The following is a 20,131-nucleotide window of genomic DNA, read 5'->3' as shown; positions in this document are numbered from 1 at the left end:
AATGAAGCATGTAGAAAGTTAGTTAGTGTGTGAATAGTTGTAGTAAGCCGCATAAGGTTTGGTTATATATATTGTTTGTAAGAGAAGATAGTGCTATTTTATGAATATGTTAGGAGGTTTCTTGTTATGTGTTATTGTTTCAAAGTTGAAGCGACACAAGAGTTCTGATGAAATTGTCTTCCTTTTGACATAAAAAAATAAATGTTTGAATATACATTTCCAACCTCAATATTGTGATAAAGGTGGGTATATATTCATACAAACACACACAATAATAAAAACATTACACATTAGGAAGACGCAAAATATCCATCCAAGAAAACTTGTGTCCTCAAAGTAGCATCAATCCCAGTAGGCATTGACGAAGTTAACAGCTAGAGAAAAAAATCAACACTCAGATGAAGATTATAGGCTGAAAAGCAAAGTAAAAAGCACAGCATAACGATTAGTATTAATTGTGTTACATTAATGAATGCTGCTGTATTATGTAAATGCAGTTTTGAGTGGGCTCTGTGTGTACTACTTGCAAAATATTAATGCCAATTTTCTACCATGTAAATGTACTAAAAAAAAAAAAATTGTGTCACTACCTGTATGCAATAGCTTTGCAAAGGCGAACATATATTGAATCAGGACAAAACACTGAACATCACACTTTAAAAAAAAAAGGAAACTGCAGTCACTATTGTTTTTACAGTGTGCACTATTTGAAACACTATATTTACGCAGAAACATATCAAAGCTAGCTTTAGCATTGTTACAGATAGAAGAAAAAAGTGTGTTTGTGTTACTGAAAGTTTTGGAAATGTTCTGCAAGTTATTTGAGGTCAAACCAGCTGTGCAAAGAAAACAAAAAAATAATGTAAATTACATAAGCATATGTACTAAATAGAAAGAAAGTCACTGAAGAAGAAATTAATCACCGTAAAAGCATTCTAAAAGCTCAATAAATGAAGTACCAGTTCATCTCTTAAGTGATCAGATATTATTATAAATTAGAAACAGTCTCACATGCTTCTTTTTATCAATGTCTAATAAGCTTTTTTATTAACAGACTTGCCATTTCTTGTACAATTTATAATAAATAATACTATATAAGATAGTACAGTCAATCTTTTTCAAAAGTCATGCATCATCTGGACAAAGTATGTGGAATAATATATCAAATATATAAATCTAAATATCATAAACTATATTTTAAAAATCAAATAACTTAAAATATACAATTATTATTGTAAAAAGACCACACTTATGACTGCGATAAATGTTCTGTAAAAATATGAGCATAGTAAATAACTTCCACACACCTTGTTCACGTACAGCAATTTTTTTGTATATTTTTATTGGCAAGTCCATGTAATTATATTTAATTTAAATGAGATCTAATCCTATCAGCAATGAATATTAGCAGAAACATATAGAAAGAATAGAATGCTGAAGAAAGTTTGAATTGATTAATATATTAAATTATATATGAGCCTTAAACATGCATGCATAGACACTGGAATGCTTTATATCATTACACTACATTCTTTTGACTAGAATTTCAGAAGATATAATTGAATAAACAAGGCTCATTTAACACAAAACACATGATTTATTCAAAACGAGGCTCCTGAATTAAGCATGAAATGGCTTATTACAGGGACATGTAGCAACATTTGCTAATTAACACTGCTACATAACATATGAATGCAGAATATATGCTATAGTGTGATCTGTCTTTGAAAATTTATTCCAGTATAAAGGGTTAAATACTGGCAGCAAAGAGGATATATCAGAACAATTAGCAATCTTCATTTCAGTTATAACTGAGAAATGCAACTAATAGACTTGTATTCTGGAAGTGGAATGGGGGATATTCTATCACTATTGACTGATATAAGAAGACTAAAGGGGTGGGGGATAATATAGGCATATCAATAAAATTGCTCATAATTTGTACTGATCTGTCCATAAACATCCTGCATCTTGGCACAAAATTCTGCCAATTTGTTACTATCTTTATAAATATAAAATATCAAAATATGCCGTTCTTTTCTAAGCAACCCCATTGCACACGTGTGGTTTACATATATTATTTAAGGAGTGAATGAACAATTCAGTTTCTTCCTGAATATTTGCCATTTAAAACTGATTATCTGAATCAGCAAATGTTTAATCTGTACCTTATTGGTTTCAATTTCACAACAGTCCATTCCTATAAACAGTAACTATTCTTCTGTTCAAAAAAGGCAATCTTCTAAATAAATCATGTGCTTCATTTTACACTTATATATCCTCAACAAAATGTTACTTCTATTAATAGAAATAGCAGTGCTGCTCAGAGAAATGAAATATGCACAAAAGATAAAGTAAGATAGAGCAAAATAGTTTGAAAGTAGCAAGATAATTTCTTAAGTATATAAATTCTTCAAAGAGCCAAAATCAATGTTTATTAAAAATGCAAGTTTCAAAATATACTGGTACATATGAAATAGGGACACACATGTATTATACATATGATGATGATAGAGAAGATTATACTGTCATGTAAAACAGATGAGTATGGAGGTTTTGCATGATTAATAAATTGATGCTTGCAAGTTTTTTTTCTTCTTAATTTACACTACTTTTCCACCTCTCTAGATTAATCATGATGACAAGGATGAGTACTGAATTAATGATGAAACAAGTACAATGAAATGTCCATGCCTTAGCCAGGATTCGAACCAAGAATCTCTGGCTTCATAGCTTCTAAAATTCCAATAGGAGCCGACAATGCCAACTTGGCCGTACAAACACAGGCCAAGATTGGGCAATTGGGGTGGGATACAACATCCACCTTACAGCCCTGATTTAGCACCTAGCGATTTCCATCTTTTTCCACACAAGAAGAATGAGTTGCAAGGTCAGCGTTTTCGAACTGATGCAGAAGTCCACAATGCAGTAAGACGACTGTTGCAAGGCCTGAGCCCGACCTTTCTTGCACAGGGCTTCAATAAGCTGATGCAGCATTGGGACAAATGCCTCAATGTGCAAGGCAATTATGTTGAAAAGTAGTACAGGTATGTACTTATCTAGACATGTAGAGTTTGCATGTACATATTACCAAATAAAAAAAATTACAACACAGGGAAACTTATTTTTTGAATGACCCTCGTAAAATTCCAATATGCTACTCTGCAGAAAAGTGCCTACGAATAAACAATGAGTAGTTTATGTCACATAAAAGTGTAGAGAGGCAGTTTCTTATTTGACAAACAAAGTGGATAACAAAGTGTAAGGTACAGGAAGTCATTAATTTAATCTTCCCCAATGAGAAACCAAGGTATGTGTTGATTTTTTTTAAAGTTTTTAATATGATGATAACATGTAGTTCAAAATACCACTTTCTCTTCTAATGAGGGTCCAACATAATGGAAGAGTCACACCTTCACCATGCCTTGAGCTTGGGACCTCTTCCTTAGTAACACGCCATCAGGGAGCATGGTACTTCCATATTTGCTGGCATGGATATCAAAGAAGCACTTGTTATAAATAACGTTGTAATGAATGTGCTGGTGTAAAACAAGTATGACCATGTTTACCATTGGCTGGTTAATGAACAAAATGCACTAAAGCTATTAAGTAATTGATGGTTCAATTCAACGTGTGAGTACTGCCTGAATACTCGAAGCACGTGCCACTGGCGACATTGTCCACTTCTCATGTAAGTGACCAACGAGTGTGCACATGGCACTCAGCAATTTATCAACATCATATGTACTGTACTTTTGGGAACCACTTCATATACATCCAGCATATTCTGTTAAAGAATGTGTGTTTAAAAAAATGTGCAAAGTAATAAAAAATCCATCTGTCAAACCTTGTATTTGTGCCTCGTGAATCTTCAGCTTCTTCTTCTTCTTTTTCTCTGAAAGGATTAAATAAAAATGTTCGATATTGTTTCTTATGTCGAAAATCATTCACAACCTACAACTCAAGAGTTAAGATCTTTCTTGAATATTTAAAATAAGTAGAGTTTGTAAATGCATTAAGTAAAGGAAGGTTAAAGTTTCCTGTACACTTTGCACCATGCCATGAAGAACACATAGTGATGTGGAGGTAAGGACCCACACATTCTTGATCTCACCCATTTGTGAAGAATATGTGAGCAGCATCATCTCCACTCAACTTTAACCCCCTTCCCTTTCCAGGTACCCATTTATTTGAGGCTGGGTGAACCCTGGAGCTGCTCTAAGTGGGGACAAGGTAAAAGGAAGTAATGGATAACGCTAGATGGCAGACAAAACAACAGTTGAAAATCAATAAAAAAAGAAGAGAACCTAATTTTTAAATTAAGATTTTTCAATAAGTGGATACTACAATGCTTTGTGATCTGAGTATGTGAATATAAATTTTGCTAACTTTGTATTGTGTACAACATCAACAACAAAAAAAAAAGTCATGTTGAGGCCAAAGAATTGAATTCGTAGCCTTATCTATTAAATTTGCTTAGAACCACATAGACATAACTTAAAAACAAAGAAAATTTCTCAGTAAAATTTGTTTTATTTGTGCTCCTAGTAGACAACAACAAACAGTCAAGCAATTCTACAAGCATGCAAACAATTGTAAGCATAATGAACAAAATACAAAAAAAAAGTTTATACAAATTTACACATACACAACATGTTAATTATGACAAAAATATGTCAAACCCTATATCTATTTACATAACTGATATTTTTTTTAGATCAGAAACTTAAATTTTTTTATACAATCAAGATATTGTATTGCTATTTCTGTAAAAAATGCATAGTAGTAATGTTCAATGCATTTCTTATTTAACTTTCACTACTAGTATTTAGTATGTTCTAGTCTACAATAATTGTTTAAGTAAATGAAATGTTTATTTGTCTCAAAGTATATAGTTTACACTAGTTAATCATAATTTGATGAAAATTATAGAAAAGTTGTCATTATAATTGTACAATGCTAAAATTAAAGCAAGAGGTACATTGATGCAGATTACATTCTAGTATTTGCAATAACTAAAAATAAAATGCTCCCTGAGTAAAAATCATATATTGTTACTTACCATAATTATTTGTTGCTGTTATATACAATTATTCAACAAAATTTACACTACAAATATGCACATATAACAATGGTCAAGTTAACAAGTAAGCTACACACAGACTACACTACAAATCATTATTGTTAGTTTACCTTATACAAACACAATACAAAAATAATAAAATTCAAAAGAAAAGTAGTTGAGACTGACTATGATTCATATATTTTACTTTATTTTGACATATAATTCACACTAAAGATCTATGATCATGTTGGATCATTCTGAAATATAACTACTTGTCAGCTGTCAATTAAAAATTAATGAATATCATAATAGTCATTGTAAATGTTCTGAACAGATATATTATTATTTTTCCATGAAATTATATCTAAGGCAGTAACTTAATTCCATATGTAGAAGTATCTAATATCTATCTTTAAAGCTCGGATATATTTACATGAATTTACACTGTTTTGTTAGACAGCTAACATTAATAAACAAAATATTTTGTTGTCAAAAGCATAATTTTTTAATTTGATTAAAATCAGAAACTAGAGCTTTGCAGGTTTTTCAATATATTAAACAACATTTTAGTTTCTACTGAAACAGAAAAAGTTGCAATTACTTATTAAAACTGTTGGTGAACACGATTATAGTTTAAACAATGAATATTTGAATTAATAGGTTCCTCAGAAGAAAGCAACATGAAATAAATTACACCTTGGAACATCAACTGTGTTTACAGTCTTATATTGTGAATATTCGGTGTTATATGACATTTTTATAACAGTTACTAATTGACTATTTTGATTTTATTTATAATTCAGTGGAATATTTTTGTACTTTGTGAAAACAATTCTTGGCAATTTAAAATTAAAAATATCTTTTTTAAATTATTAAATCACGATATAAAATTATGAAGAATTGTCTGAATGTACAAATTGCTCACTTGCGTTTTTGCCAATAGAGAAAACAATAACTTTAGACATATATTTTAATCCACTGGTTAAAATAGTTATATAAAAAAGCATGAAACTTACATAAACATGTATGTAATTTTGCACATAATGTAGCAGTAAATGGATATTCATGCATTTCAAAAACAAGTCACATTTTTTAGTAATGTAATCCTATAAATATGTTATCTATGCATATATATTACAAGCCATCAACAACTACAAATGAAAAACGAATATGATTATTATATTTCCTTTAGCACCTCAATATTTTGAATCATTGCCAGTCAAAAGTTTCAGTGTTAAGAAAATAAAACTGTTCCATCTACACAAATAAAAATACCACAAAAATAAAAACTCACTCAAAATATTACAAAAATAAAAATTGCACACGCTACTGTGATTACAACTGAAGGTGAAAGAAACAGACACTAAACATAAAATAAATTACACCCAATGTTCAAAAGAAAATAAAACAATTGGTATCACAATATCACAACTCGTCAAACTGGAAAGCAAGGATCAAGCCTAGTAGCCAACTCAAAAGCCGCACAAACAGGATGCACATCACAATGAGAATAAAACTACAGTTCAGGAGCTTCTCTTCCTCTACAGAGAACACAACAGGGTCAAAAGGTTGACTAGCACTGGAAGAGGTTTCTGGGTCTGATTTACCTTTCGACTCTGCACCTACAGGTGTTAATCAAATAAAATCAAAATTAGTCATGCAACATTGCTACTACAATCTACATAATACTAGGGACTGTGTTGGCCAACGTACGCTTATCATTCAAATTCAAAGATTCCATTTATTTCTCAACAATACTGTGATAAAACACTGTCTTTTGTGATTTACCTGGTATGGATGGGACAGATTAATCAGTACTCTATAGTTATCGGCCGATTAGGCATATCGGTTTATTGGTAAAATTGCTGATAATTTTACCAAGCTGATATATCTATAAATATCTTATAACTTAGTGTAATATTGTGCCATTTTGTTATAATATATATATATATACATATAATTTCCATTCTGTACTTTTTTTAAAAATTAAATGTCTAAATATTCAACTTCCTTTGCAAAAGCTTGGTTTATCTGGTAACGTATATTTATTAAGGAGGTAAATGATCCATTTCGAATTTTATATAACATTGGTAGAATTTGAGTATCGGTAAATTTTACATTGGTACCTTATTTGTATTGGCCAAGATATCATATAGGTCCATCCCTAGTGCTCGTATTTTAATATTCTGATGTAATTCTTCAATATTTTGAAACAAAACTACTAAATGGATGCTTATAATTGGGATGGGATACTCACATGCTAACATTAATCTTTATTTTGAACAACTTTTAATTGTTGCAATGTTGAATCATTTGTAATGGGATTGGTGGAAATCGTTAAGAGTGTTAACATCGGTATGGATATCGGTTCAAAGTGGTATTGTCTAAGCTCCAGTAAAAAACACAAAAGAGAGGAATATTTTATGTTTTAATTCACATTATATTATACGTTACAGTACAACAATATACAATATAAACTTTCACAGGCCATAAAAACAAATTGTAGAATACAGGATGTCCTGTAAAAGCAGGATGTATGAAAAACCCAACTCATGGTGCTTTTGTCCAAAAACTGGTATTGTGCTGAATACTAAATATCAGTATTTGGGTTGATTGATTGAGTTGGTGCACAGTAAGGCTAATCGGGACTGGACCTAGGTTGATGACAACCCTGTGAGAAGTACAATATGCCCAGAGGCAGGTTTCTATTATGTACTACAGTTTAACATGGGAACTTTGGGATCAAAAGGCAGCTTTCATTATGGAAGCAATCACACACAGAAAAACAAGCGATTATTATTCACACAAAATGCAAAATGTCCATACCTTCCACTCTTACTTCACTTTGTTTGGCAGTATCCAACTCTTCAATCATGACTTCCTCGGCAATTTCTTCTCGAGGTTTCCTCCATGCCACTTCGCCCACAGTTTCCATCTCAAATGTCTGTAAAGCCATGGACAAATGTTAATACCTCCCAGCATTTGCAAAATGTAACAGGCGGAAAACAAACATGATAATTTATTATCTCAAGGTAATATATTTACTATTCTTTGTAGCTAAAAGCACATACAAGGTCCCACAATGCACAATGAAGTATCAAAAGAAACTCAAATTTGAGTTGTTGTTGTTCAGTTGGTATTTTAAGTCCACTTTATGCACAGTAACGTTAATCAGGACTGGACCTACAGTTTAAAGTGGGATCCGAACCACTTGTGCCTGCACCAGGTATCGAACCCGGTACCCCTTGAAACTCAAATTGGAGTCTCAGAAGTTTTCATTCACTAAAAACTGAATGCACGTAATATATATAAAATGTGCATGAAGTTTCATTTTGAAGAAAAATTATAAAAATGCTCACTTAACATAATGCTGTTGGGCTTTTTATTACAAATAATTTTGCTTTTAATCGTCCTAAATTCATATGAAACAAAACTGTCATTCAGGTGCTATAAATAAGTAATGAATACATTAATGTTATGCACATGTTTAACAAGATTATATCAGTGGTCTAAGTGGGGAGGGTTCAGGGTAATGAGATACCTCCAGTAAAGAAAATTAGCACAAACCAACCCCCACCCCTGTATAGGATAATTTGCACATGTATCACCCACCTGCTTCATTGAGTCATACAAGCATCCCCCACCTACCCCCAAACTCAACATCAGATAGGAATTTCCACTTCAAGCACTGGGTTACATATGTACAGTATCATAAAGTAAGAAGGGTCCTACTAAAATATTTTACTGTCACTATAGTTAAGAGATAACTCAAAAGACATTAATGATAATAATGCCATTGTAGATATTGTACCTGTGGATATTATTATGCAAAACTTACATGGTAATCATACACTGTACAGAAATTCAAATTACAAGGGTCATCTCAAAAAAGTAAATTTCTATAATATATGAATGAGCCAATAAGTGAAGTGATTTTTTTTATTCCTTTGTAAGGTTGAAATGTTTCCACAGACTTGTCAAAGAAAGTTCACATCAGGAACAACTTAAACGCGTGTCAGTTCAAACTCAAGGAAGTGTCTGATGCAAGATATAAGTTAATATTAAAGTTTCTCACATATTCACCATGCTGTCTGAGTATTACAGTAATTAATTTCTAATTACTGGCACATTCACATTGCTACTGCTGTGTCAGAAGAAGTACTTTTGAAGAATATCTGGGATGTGATAGAACACATTATGAAAATAATAAAGTGTGTAAATAGGAGTCCACATCTATAAGAAATAAATGCACATCAATTTTTCAATTCTTTACAGATACCATTCTCTATCTGCTGTAAGAACAAAGTCAATGTAAAAATATAGACATCAAATTGACACCAGAACTAACACACATGAAATGAACTATTTGTCAGAAATCTGCTGGTTTTGTCTACATTAACTCTGATCTTGCAGTGGATTGAGGATAGTATCACAGGGAGTAACATACTTTTGAGATGACCCTGATGCTCGAGATCTGATATACTGTATTGTAAAATATGTGACTAATATGATCCCACTGTACTAAAAGAGATAAAATAATTACACTTGGTGGCAGCACTGTCCGGATTGTATTGTCCGGAATGTATTATCCGCATACCCGAAGAGGCCATGCTGCAGCTCCATTAATATGAGAGTAGTAACCTTGTCAGTATGGCACGTCATACTGAGGTGGCGTCGAACATTGAGTTGCGGTTAGTCGTCTGATTTTTGTGGACACGAAGGCATAATCAGAGTGAAATCCATCGTCAAATTGTCAAGGTGTATGGTGAGAATGCAATGTCACATCCCATGATCAGGAAATGGTGCCAGATGTTTGAAGAGGAAAGAACGAACGTGCATGACCAACAGTGTGTGGGGCAGTCTGCAACTGTGAACACTATCGACAGAACTGAGCATGTTAATGCAATCATCCTTGCCAACCGCAACGTGAAAATTAAGAGAGACTGCAAGTGAACTGAACATATCCTATGCTAGTGTCTCTATTCTGATTCATGACCAGTCAGGTGTATAGTAAACTGTGCTCTCACTGGGTGCCGCGATTGTTAACCGATAGCACAAAAGTCAACTCAATTGAAATTGGATGGAATTTTTACACACAAGAAATAATAAAAAAAATTGTCACACGATTCGAAAAGTGCTTGGAATACCTTGGTGACTATGTCAGAAAAAGTTAAATGTTCATACATTTTTCTCCAATTATTACTTGCTTTCTAATGTGTCTTGTTTGCTTTATACAGGGGTGTGTAACTTACTTTTTGATTTGCCCTAGTACATTACAAACATACAGTGTTTCAAAGAAATCATAACAGAGTACTGACCTTTGTTTCTTCTTTAGCTTCAAGCGTCACGGTTTTATCTTCAGTCTTGGGGGCTCTTCTTGTGTACACTTCTTGCACCATCGAGGTGTGCATTTCTCTCTCTTCTCTGCTTACTTCCGCATGCATGGTTTCCCACTTGCGAGGCTGGAAGTCTTCCGGAGCAAAATGAAGAACAACTTCCTCAATGTTTACGTATTGAGATTCAACCATCTTCATGAATGCCTTGAAGCCAGTTGCGACAAACTTATCGCCAACGTATGCAGATTCTTCAGCGAGAACTTCCGAGATTATGGCACTGTGGCCTCGGCGTTCGACAACCTGAACCATCGCCATCTGAGCCTCTGGAGTGTGTAAGGCAGGGAATTCGCCAGCTTCGTACATCGATGTGATCTCACTCACTGCGAAGCCTTGCTTCACCATGAAGCAGATTCTCGCGAGTTCCCGGAGATGAGACTCGCCGGGGCCGAACTCCTTTGCTCCGATGTACTCCATCATTTCTTCAACATACTTAGACTCCTTCAGTTGCATCTGTACGGTTGGTTTCTGGTCAATTGGCTTCACTATTTCTAGTTCTTCTGGCTTGATTTCAGTTAAGGTGCTCTCGACAGTGATGGCTTCTTGTACGCGATCCTCACGGACTTCGGCTTTTGCAGTTTTAGGTCTCTTCTTCGATAGTTTCTCAGGTTTCATTTCGGCTTCTATTTGCGTCACTGCCACCGTTTCCTTTGAAGATATCTTTCTCTCTGCTTGAGCAGTTTCGATCAACCGTTGCTGATACTCCTCAACCTTCATCACGGTTTCGGTTTCAGAAATAGTCTTTGCCTGTGCCGTGATCAACTGTTGCTGTGCTGTGACCGTTTCTGGCTTTCTCGTCTCCCATCGGCCGATGTCCATTTCAGTCTTCACTTCTGATATTATCTTAGCCTCCTGCGTGCTTACGATCTGCTCGGCTTTTACCACTTCTGGTTTCTGTGGCTCCAGTTTCTTCGCCTCACCCATCGGCTTTTCTTCCGTGACAACCTTCGCCTCCTTAACAACAACCTTCCTTGCAGTCTTCACCTTCTTCTGTGCTGCTTTCTTCGCTTCAACCTCCGTAACAACTTCTTCCTCTTTTGTAACTTTCTTCTCGACTTTAACTTCTTCTTTCTTCTCCGGCTTCACGGTTTTCACTTCAGTCACAGTCACCTTCTCCTTCACTTCTGGTTTCTTCTCTGGTTTGGCAAATCTCGGTTTAGGTTTCTTTTCTTCCAGCTTCTCAACTGGCACTTGTGCCTCTACTTTTGAAACAACGACAGACTCTTTTACAGACACTTTCTTCTCAGCCTTCTGTGTCGGCTTCTCTTTTGGAACAATAGCTTCTGTCTTCTGCTGTGTCTCAACCTGTGTAACTGTGACTGGTTCTTTAAGCGAGAGCTTCTTCTGGGCTACAGCCTACAAAAATTATAATTTTTAAAAGGACATGAAATCGTGACAAGCAAGTCTTACCCAATGCATGAGAAACATGATTAAGTTGAACACCGAAGTATATTAGATATATTTTTTTAAATGCATGCATACATATTCATTTTATATAAAATGTTTATAAGTAATTTATTTTGCAGATTTAAACTTATCTTCTTTCAAACAGTACTTACTAACATGGAACATCTCGGAAACGTTTCCTCAAAAATCGAAAAAATACACAAAAATAAAAATAATAAATTCACAAAAATATGAATCGAAAAGTGCCTCAGTTTCTTCTTCATTTATATTGTTCAGATTTCCGAAGCACAATTCATATTAATACAAATCTTCTTTGTGACTGAATAATTGTTATTCAGAATTCTGTACCACTAGATTAATTATTTGAGTTTGTTGGAATCAGAAATTTATTGATAGTACATCACTGCATAGATTCCCCAGAAAAATACTTCAAATCACTTCAGCATAGATAAGATGATGATGAATATGCTTGTAACATAGATAATGATTTAAATTTCTTCATATTTTATTTGTACTTCATATCTTGTCTTCAATCTTCATAATCTTCTATCTTCCTTTCTTATCTTGCACTATTCTCTTGCTAATGCTTCTGACGGATATTTCAAAAATACATCATTTCTGATAATATTTTAACTTACTACTTGAGATTTTTTAAAAAATATGTATTGTAAAGAGATATAAAACAAAATATACACACGAACTGTGGAGTTTATAAGTGAACAGTGAATAAGATTCAAAACAGGATGTCATCTACGTTGATTTTGTAAAGCGAGTTAGTTTTTTGTTTAGTACATAAAGTTTAAGTTGGTGTTCAACTTAAATTACTTTTCACATATGTACTGTGCTGTTACCACACACCTTAGTACTACACAATTAACAATGCTACAAACCGATTATAATACAAGAATCAGCTGGGGTCTGCCTGTCTTTCCCCTGCTGACACCCATGGGTAGAACATGTATTGACCATTTATTCTACAAAATTATGAAAATATTTCCAATTTCAAAGAATCATTCTTTAATATTCTAATTTTCAAAAAATCTAACTTTTAGAAATTGGGTATTTCTAGAATCACTTGGAAAGATTTTGGTAGAATATATACATGGGCTACATTCACTATTGTCTAAGTATTTGTAGCAGTATGGTGATACTGTAAATCTATTTACTATTATAAATATCTGGACAACACCAACTGCTCTAGGAGGCATTTTAAGCAGCTCTAATTTTAGATAGAATTTTCTAGAGCAGTTCTTTATTTTGAAGACAGTTATTGCAGAAACAAAATCTTAGTGTATTAATTGTGTGCATACCAAAAATAATATAGAAACACTATTTCTGGAAGATGTGATTCAGGCTATCATTATTTCAGTGAAAAATCTCATCACAATCTACTACTATTAAGGTTTTTCTTTTTGTATATCCTTATCATTAATTCCTGCAAGCTAAATGCAAGCTGGGAACTTCAAGTTCTTTCTATTTGAAATTCCTTCAATACTCTACATAGTTTTGATTGCTGAATGTGAAGATTTTCCTCAACATACCTTTTGGGTAGTTCGCTGCTGAACCCTTTCTGTCTTCTCAGCCGTAACTACCTGCGTAACCTGAGTTGACTGCTTAGCTGTGATGGTTCTCTGTGCGACATCTTCCCTTCTACCCATCTTAAGTAGACTTGACGATTCTTCAGTCTGATATTCTTCAATGGACTTTGAGTCTCTGTTGAAGAAAAGAGATCACATTTTAAGACTGGGACATAGTAATACGTACCTGCTGGTATAGCCGTATCAGTGCATCAGTAACAGTCAGTAATTTTATCAATACAATATTTCTTTAAATGTCTGTAACTTATTGCAAAAATATGCAAATTTGTTACTTTGAAATGAACATAAAATTATGATTCAAATATTCTGGTTTTCTAAAGGAACTTCCTGCATTACATGACATTATCGGCATAAATTTTATCTTTTTCAAATTTTCACACTATATCTGCTGTCTTTCTCAATACCAAATTTGTGTGTGTGTGTGTATGTGTGTGTATGTCTTTGCCAGTGTTTTTTCTCTGGCAGAAAAGCAAAGTAAAATAAAACAAATCGATCAATCAAACATGCAATATGAGTGTGTGTGTGTGTGTTGTCAAAATATTTAGAAAATTTTGAAGGGGTTGAACGTATATAATCAATCTAAGAATCTTAAAGTTAAAATATACAAAACAGTAATTTTGGCTGTAGTATTACATGGGTGTGAAACTTGGTCCCTTACATTGAAAGAGGAACATAAATTGAGAGTATTTGAAAATAAGATCCTTAGGAAAATATTTGGACCTAAAAGGGATGAGGAGACAGGTGAGTGGAGAAGGTTACATAATTTAGAACTGCATAATTTATATTCATGTCCAGATGTTATTAGAATGATTAAATCAAGAAGACTTAGGTGGGCAGGCCATGTGGCACGAATGGGAGAGGAAAGAGGAGTTTACAGGATTGTTGTTGGGAAACCTGATGCTAAGAGACCTGTAGGAAGACCAAGACGAAGGGATTATGTTGAGATGGACCTAAAGGAAATTGGTAGGGATGGAAAAGAGTATATAGATCTTGCTCAGGATAGAGAAAGATGGAAGGCCTGTGTTGCTGCAGCCATGAACCTTCGGGTTAAAGAAGGCTAGAGAAGAGAGTTAGTTAATATCAATAATAATTGTCAATGATGAGACTCTATGCGCTGACCACATGTTACCCAGTGTAAAAGCTACTCTGGCAGGTTCTGAGTCTTAGAGGGTGCAACAATACAATTAGATCTGGGTTCAAAACTTAAGTGAGGCATGGGTGTAACTCTGTACCATTGTACTTAATCATTCATCTTCATCCTCATGATTAAAGAAAATGAAATAACTGAAATAGAATAACAATAAGGAAAATGATCCTCTGTGCATTGCACAATCGCATGAAGGAACAGGGGTTGTGTGGATGGGGTACTTTACATCATAGTATACTCTATTCCAGGAATGTCTGGAGCAAGGTTGCACATAAAGTGAAGAAAGTGAGTGGGCAGAGTGAAGTAGAACATGCTGCTGGAAGGGCTGGGAACAGCAATTGCTTTTCCCCATCCATGCAATCCCTTGCACTTGTTCATTGGTCGAGCCCTTTCGAGTCACTACTTGTGCAGAGACTTGCGTTTGTTCACTTCCTCCAGAGATCCCCTGGTCAGAGTATGTGATCAGCACCATTCATCAGCCATCTTTGCTCCCTTCCCCCAACTATCAATTGATGAGACCGGGTCACCTACTTATTATTTATTGCACTTTGACTGAGTCTCATGTGTTAATATTTACAATAATGGATTTAATGGTTCAGTTTCAGGTACAACTATTAATCTACGGAAAAATATTAAGTTACTAACTTTCTCGCTTCCCTTTCAGCAACATACTGTGCCTTCTTCTTCTTCCTCTCTTCTCGTTTAACTGTCAAGATAGCCTGATCCTCCTCGAATCTTCTTTGTTCTATTTCTAGTTTCTCCTCTTCACTCATACCTGTAAAATTACAACAAAGTTTCATAAGTAAAATGAACTATATCATGAGAGCTCTACTGCTAGGTGTTCTCCTTCATCGATTTAATTTTAACATTTATCCTCATTGTTGTGATTAAAATAAGCAGAAAAAAAAGTTATGTATAATACAAATATTTAAAAAAATTACACCGTAAATTATCAATAGTGGTAAATATTATATTGATCCTGTATCAATTTTAGTAAAATTTTCATATTTCCGTAAATAGTCTGAGATTTAGCACAAAAATCTGTCATTTTGTTCTTTTTCTTAGTGAATATTGTGACTATCTTCCACATTCCCAAATAGCAAATATTTATATTCCAATTTTTGTTGCTGTTGTTGTACATAGGTTTATAAATTAACAGGGACTCTTCGAGTTGAAGAATGCTGTATCATTGCCAATATTTTAAGTTGTTGATTTTAATTCATTTTTGTTTAGTAGAAAGGTTAATTTTCAAGTAATGCTTTGTGTTAAAAATTGAAACTGAATTTGTAATGGATTATTTCAAGTAAATGAATAGTTTAGGAAGTATAAACTATGATTTTTAATTCTTTCATCATAACTTGTATAACATAATGAAAACCCAGCTGAGTGCGAAGGACTTGAAATTCAACTCTGAAATTGAATAAAAGTCTTCTCATCATTAATGTGTCATACAAACTAGGAATCAAGTGCAATACAGTTGCAATATAATGGGATAGTTTTGTAAAATAAATGCCTAAATATGCAGATCCTTTTCTATTGCCTTGTTAAGTACATTAATTCATGACATGATTCAATGATTCAGGTTCTTCATGTAATATTTCTAAATTCATGTTCACTATGTAGTATATTGGTTATCTGAATTGATAAAGTTTAAAATTTTAAATTGATACTTCATATCGGCACATCCTTAATCCTTACTTTGTCAGTTACTGTATTAAACTAGAACCAAGTACAGTTTATACTTACTTTGAACATACAGATTTGCTCTGGTTACGGCTATGCCAACTTCGCTTGTTGCTTTGCAGACGTAGGTTCCTTCATCTTCTGAAGTGACGTCAATTATTGTTAAAGTGGTCTTGTTGCTCTTGATGCGAATCTGGATATTCTTAGTCTTGCGCACGATTTTGTCATTGTGATACCAAATTATATCTGAAAGAAAGTAGTAAGCATGTGTTATGAACATAATTATTTATTACATGCAACAATAATGGTTACCTGTTCATGTTCAGGGAAACTGGGCTCTTGCATGAAAGAAAATAACAATTCCATTTTAACCCTCCGTAACCTGCGCTGCAGCACCGAGTGCTGCATTTTTTTAAAATTTGGATTTATTTTCCTGATAACTGCAATAATGGTTGGGAAAGCACTAGGTAACTTATCTATACTATTCCCATGAAAACAGAAGTGTTTGCGCCTTTTTTTCTGGCATTATTTCAGTTGCTTACACGCCTCTGAAGTGACCGGTCCCCCATTGGCGGCACTCAGTACTGCACGCGGGAACGTTTCCTACCTTAAATCATAGCATGCCAGCCATGAATTTGGTTGAAATAAGAAGAATAAAATTACAGTGCGTTGTTCGGAATGCAAATTATTTGTATGCAGAAACAATTGCAGTAAGCATCCGAAATCTAAGAGTTGTCAAAATAATGATATTGAAAGCTGACAACATTCGGTCACTTTTATTTGAGTTAGAATTTATTTTTTTTACGTATATTTCGTAAATGTACGAGAAAGATATTGAGATTTGACCATTTTAAAAATATTTTGTAAGTTCCTTCGAGTTGTATTTCAAACATTTGATTGTGTTTTTCTGCGAGTCAGTAAGATATTGACTGAGAAATTTGGAACAAAGAGCTCTATTCTAAGACCATATAAGTTGTACGATTTCAATTCATTTTGAAAAATATATTGAAAATTTTCGAAAAATTCATTGAAAATTTTCGAAAAATTCATTGAAACTTTTGAAAAATGTGTTGATTTGTTTGAAAAATACCATAAAATTTTGTGAATGGTTAGTTCATTTTTAGTACCTTCATTATATGACAAAGTTCTAATTATTTTTAGAATAATATTTTGGTGCATTTGTTTCAAGAGTATAAGCTTGTAATTCTATGAGACACTTTCTCTATATTTTTTTTCCTTTAATAGCTATAAAAATGTCAAAAATGGACATGTTTCCGTTCATATATATATTTCGCCTTATTTCCAGTAAGTGCTAGTGTAATTCAACATCGATTTGCATTAATAATTCATGTTAATAACGTTGGTTTTGATAGGGTGGCATGGTGCTATTATAAGGGCACGGATGACAGATGAGTGCAGTACTTACCATGTAGTGGAAGGGTTTTGTTCAGCATGTGGTATACAACACTATATGTTACGTGTGTGTTTGTGTGTGTGGAAGATAAAGTAAACCAGGGTGTCTACAAAAATTACACATCCAAAATTCCTGAATTTTTCATGACCTGCCTTGCGTTTCTCTTAACGTTTATTTATACGACCCCTACTTAGCTAAAGTTGGAAATTAGCAATTAAGAAAATGAAGGTATATTTAATGAAAAATCCCTACCAAAAGACCAGTTAACATGAAAACTGAAGTTGTATTTAACAAGAGAATTAGACTTGATTTATCTATTAATGCACTCGACTGCATTTGGCTGACACGCGAGGCTCTGGCATCTGGACTCCCAGCATCTTATGTGGGACTCATGTTCTCCCCTCTATATATCTCTGATTGTCTCTTCATCCATCTTATCTTACCACCATGCATCCTCATCTTGATGATAAGCAAAAGGGGGAGAAATGTGAAGTAAATAACTAAACCAGTCATTGTGATAACAAGTACCATTATCAAATTTCTTGTTTGTTTATTGGCTTCTTGACCTACTTATTGATTCCTTTACTTTTTATTGACTGGTAGGCACCCTGTAAACACTTCTTCACAAAATGAAAGTTTCTATATTAAAATTTAAATCTACAATATAAAATACTTATTAAAAAAATATTAATTAAAAACGATTGAAGATTGGTTTAGAAACTATGCAAACAGTAATGTCCTAAACTTATGCTTTTCATATTTACTATGTGCGAATTACTCACAAGATTAACAATATAGATTCAGTTTTACTTATGTTTTTTGCGAGAATAGTTCGTTCTTCAATTACATTTCGAGAGATAACTTCTCTCTTCTTCAGGTTATAAGCAATTCATATTTCTGTTGACTATGTAAGAAATATTTTGACAAAGCTAAGACCCTATGAATTGCTTATAACCTGAAGAAGAGAGAAGTTATCTCTCGAAACGTCGTAATTGAAGAACGAACTATACTCGCAAAAAAACTAAGTAAAACTGAATCTATATTGTTAAACTTATGCTTTAAATTAAATGAATGTAACAGACTCCTGGAAATAGTTTTTCCCTATTAAGTAAACTAGTAAGTGACAATTAAGTTAATTTTTACTTCAGTCAAGAAAATGAAGTTATGAGAATAACAATGAATTTTTTATTTAGGATTTGTAACGTACACATGAATGGTACATTTCAGGAACAAAGCCAGATTCGTCATCATCATCCTTCACTGTTTCCTACCTCTGGCTGGGTCAGCATAGAAGTTAAGCCTCTCCATTTTTTCCTGGTCTTCCAGCACTCCTCTCTTTCCACGGTGTTCCAATCTTGTTCTAACACTCTCTGTTATCTGCTCTTTCCACCAACATCTTGGTCTCACCCTTGGCCTTATTCCCACTCCTTGCACACTGTAAGCTCTAACTGGTAGTCTTTCTGCATCCATCCTCTTCATGTGTCTGAACCATCTCATCTGTGCCTGATCTATCCTGTCCTGAAGCTTCACCACCCCCACTGTCTGTCGGATCTCCTCATTCCTTATTCTATCCCTTCTAGTCTAGCCACATTATTGGGTGTAATTATTATTATTTGACATAGTAATTATGAGATTTAATAGAAAATTTGAACCCACCTGGAACAGGAGTTCCTGAGAATTGACATTCGAATGTAATAGATTCTGTTTCTCTCGCCCTCACATCTGTTATCTCTTGAACAAAAGTAGGTGCGCTCTGTGTAGCTGAAAAATAAATAACAAATCGTTAACAGGTCGTGCCATTAGTGTTACCGTGGGAGCCCAACAAGATGGTCAAGGGAAATCATTTGACAAATTATTTTTTCTTAAATTTGCATTTTTCCCTGTTCCTGCCTATTTTTCTCTCTTTCCTCATCTACTTTCAACTTACTTTCTACATCTTAGAAATATTTTCTTCATGCTTATCTCCTCTTTCTCTTGTTGATAATTTGTTTTACTAACTTCTCAATTCCATTATCAGAACTGTTTCCCTCATTACTCTCCGCCCTACTCCCTCTCATGTTTCTATCATTTCTATCTCTCCGCTTCTCAAAAAATATTTCTTTTTTATGATACCCCATAAACACAATTTCCATGTACCCCACTTCAGAAAAATCTTCTTAAAATAATTTTACCTCTCCCTTCTTAAAATTCTACAGACACCCATGAGTGCCAGCATTAGAAAACTCAGGACAATAGAAAAAAGCTACCCTTCCAATATGGTTAATAAACATTCGGTTTGTTCATTAAAAAAAAAAATAGTTTATTCCTCATATAAATAAATATTAATTCTCTGGTACTTCTTATAAAAAAAATATTTTCTCATATCCATCTTGGTGAATCACTGCTAATATTGACAAATGGCTGCAAGTTACTAAAATATTTAGC

At 33.7% G+C, this 20,131-nt stretch overlaps 1 protein-coding gene across 22 annotated transcripts in view; it reads right to left on the bottom strand.

The window, feature by feature from the left end:
* The window catches only part of sls (sallimus), an 854,140-nt gene that overhangs the window by 100,458 nt on the left and 733,551 nt on the right, over nucleotides 1–20,131 (bottom strand). For all 22 annotated transcript variants that reach the window (XM_083122061.1, XM_083122066.1, XM_083122070.1 and 19 more), the window contains 7 exons: nucleotides 19,364–19,468; nucleotides 16,357–16,539; nucleotides 15,256–15,385; nucleotides 13,407–13,578; nucleotides 10,384–11,814; nucleotides 7,892–8,009; nucleotides 3,848–3,895 (listed from right to left, as the gene is read on the bottom strand). In XM_083122061.1, coding sequence (XP_082978187.1) covers nucleotides 3,848–3,895; nucleotides 7,892–8,009; nucleotides 10,384–11,814; nucleotides 13,407–13,578; nucleotides 15,256–15,385; nucleotides 16,357–16,539; nucleotides 19,364–19,468 — 2,187 coding nt within the window. The remainder of the gene's footprint in view (nucleotides 1–3,847; nucleotides 3,896–7,891; nucleotides 8,010–10,383; nucleotides 11,815–13,406; nucleotides 13,579–15,255; nucleotides 15,386–16,356; nucleotides 16,540–19,363; nucleotides 19,469–20,131) is intronic.

This window comes from Lepisma saccharinum, chromosome 5 (genome assembly GCF_977018435.1).
Source record: "Lepisma saccharinum chromosome 5, izLepSacc3.1, whole genome shotgun sequence".
Lineage (NCBI taxonomy): Eukaryota > Metazoa > Arthropoda > Insecta > Zygentoma > Lepismatidae > Lepisma > Lepisma saccharinum.
Note: the sequence above shows the minus strand (reverse complement) of the source record. Positions and strands in the feature narration are given on the sequence as shown.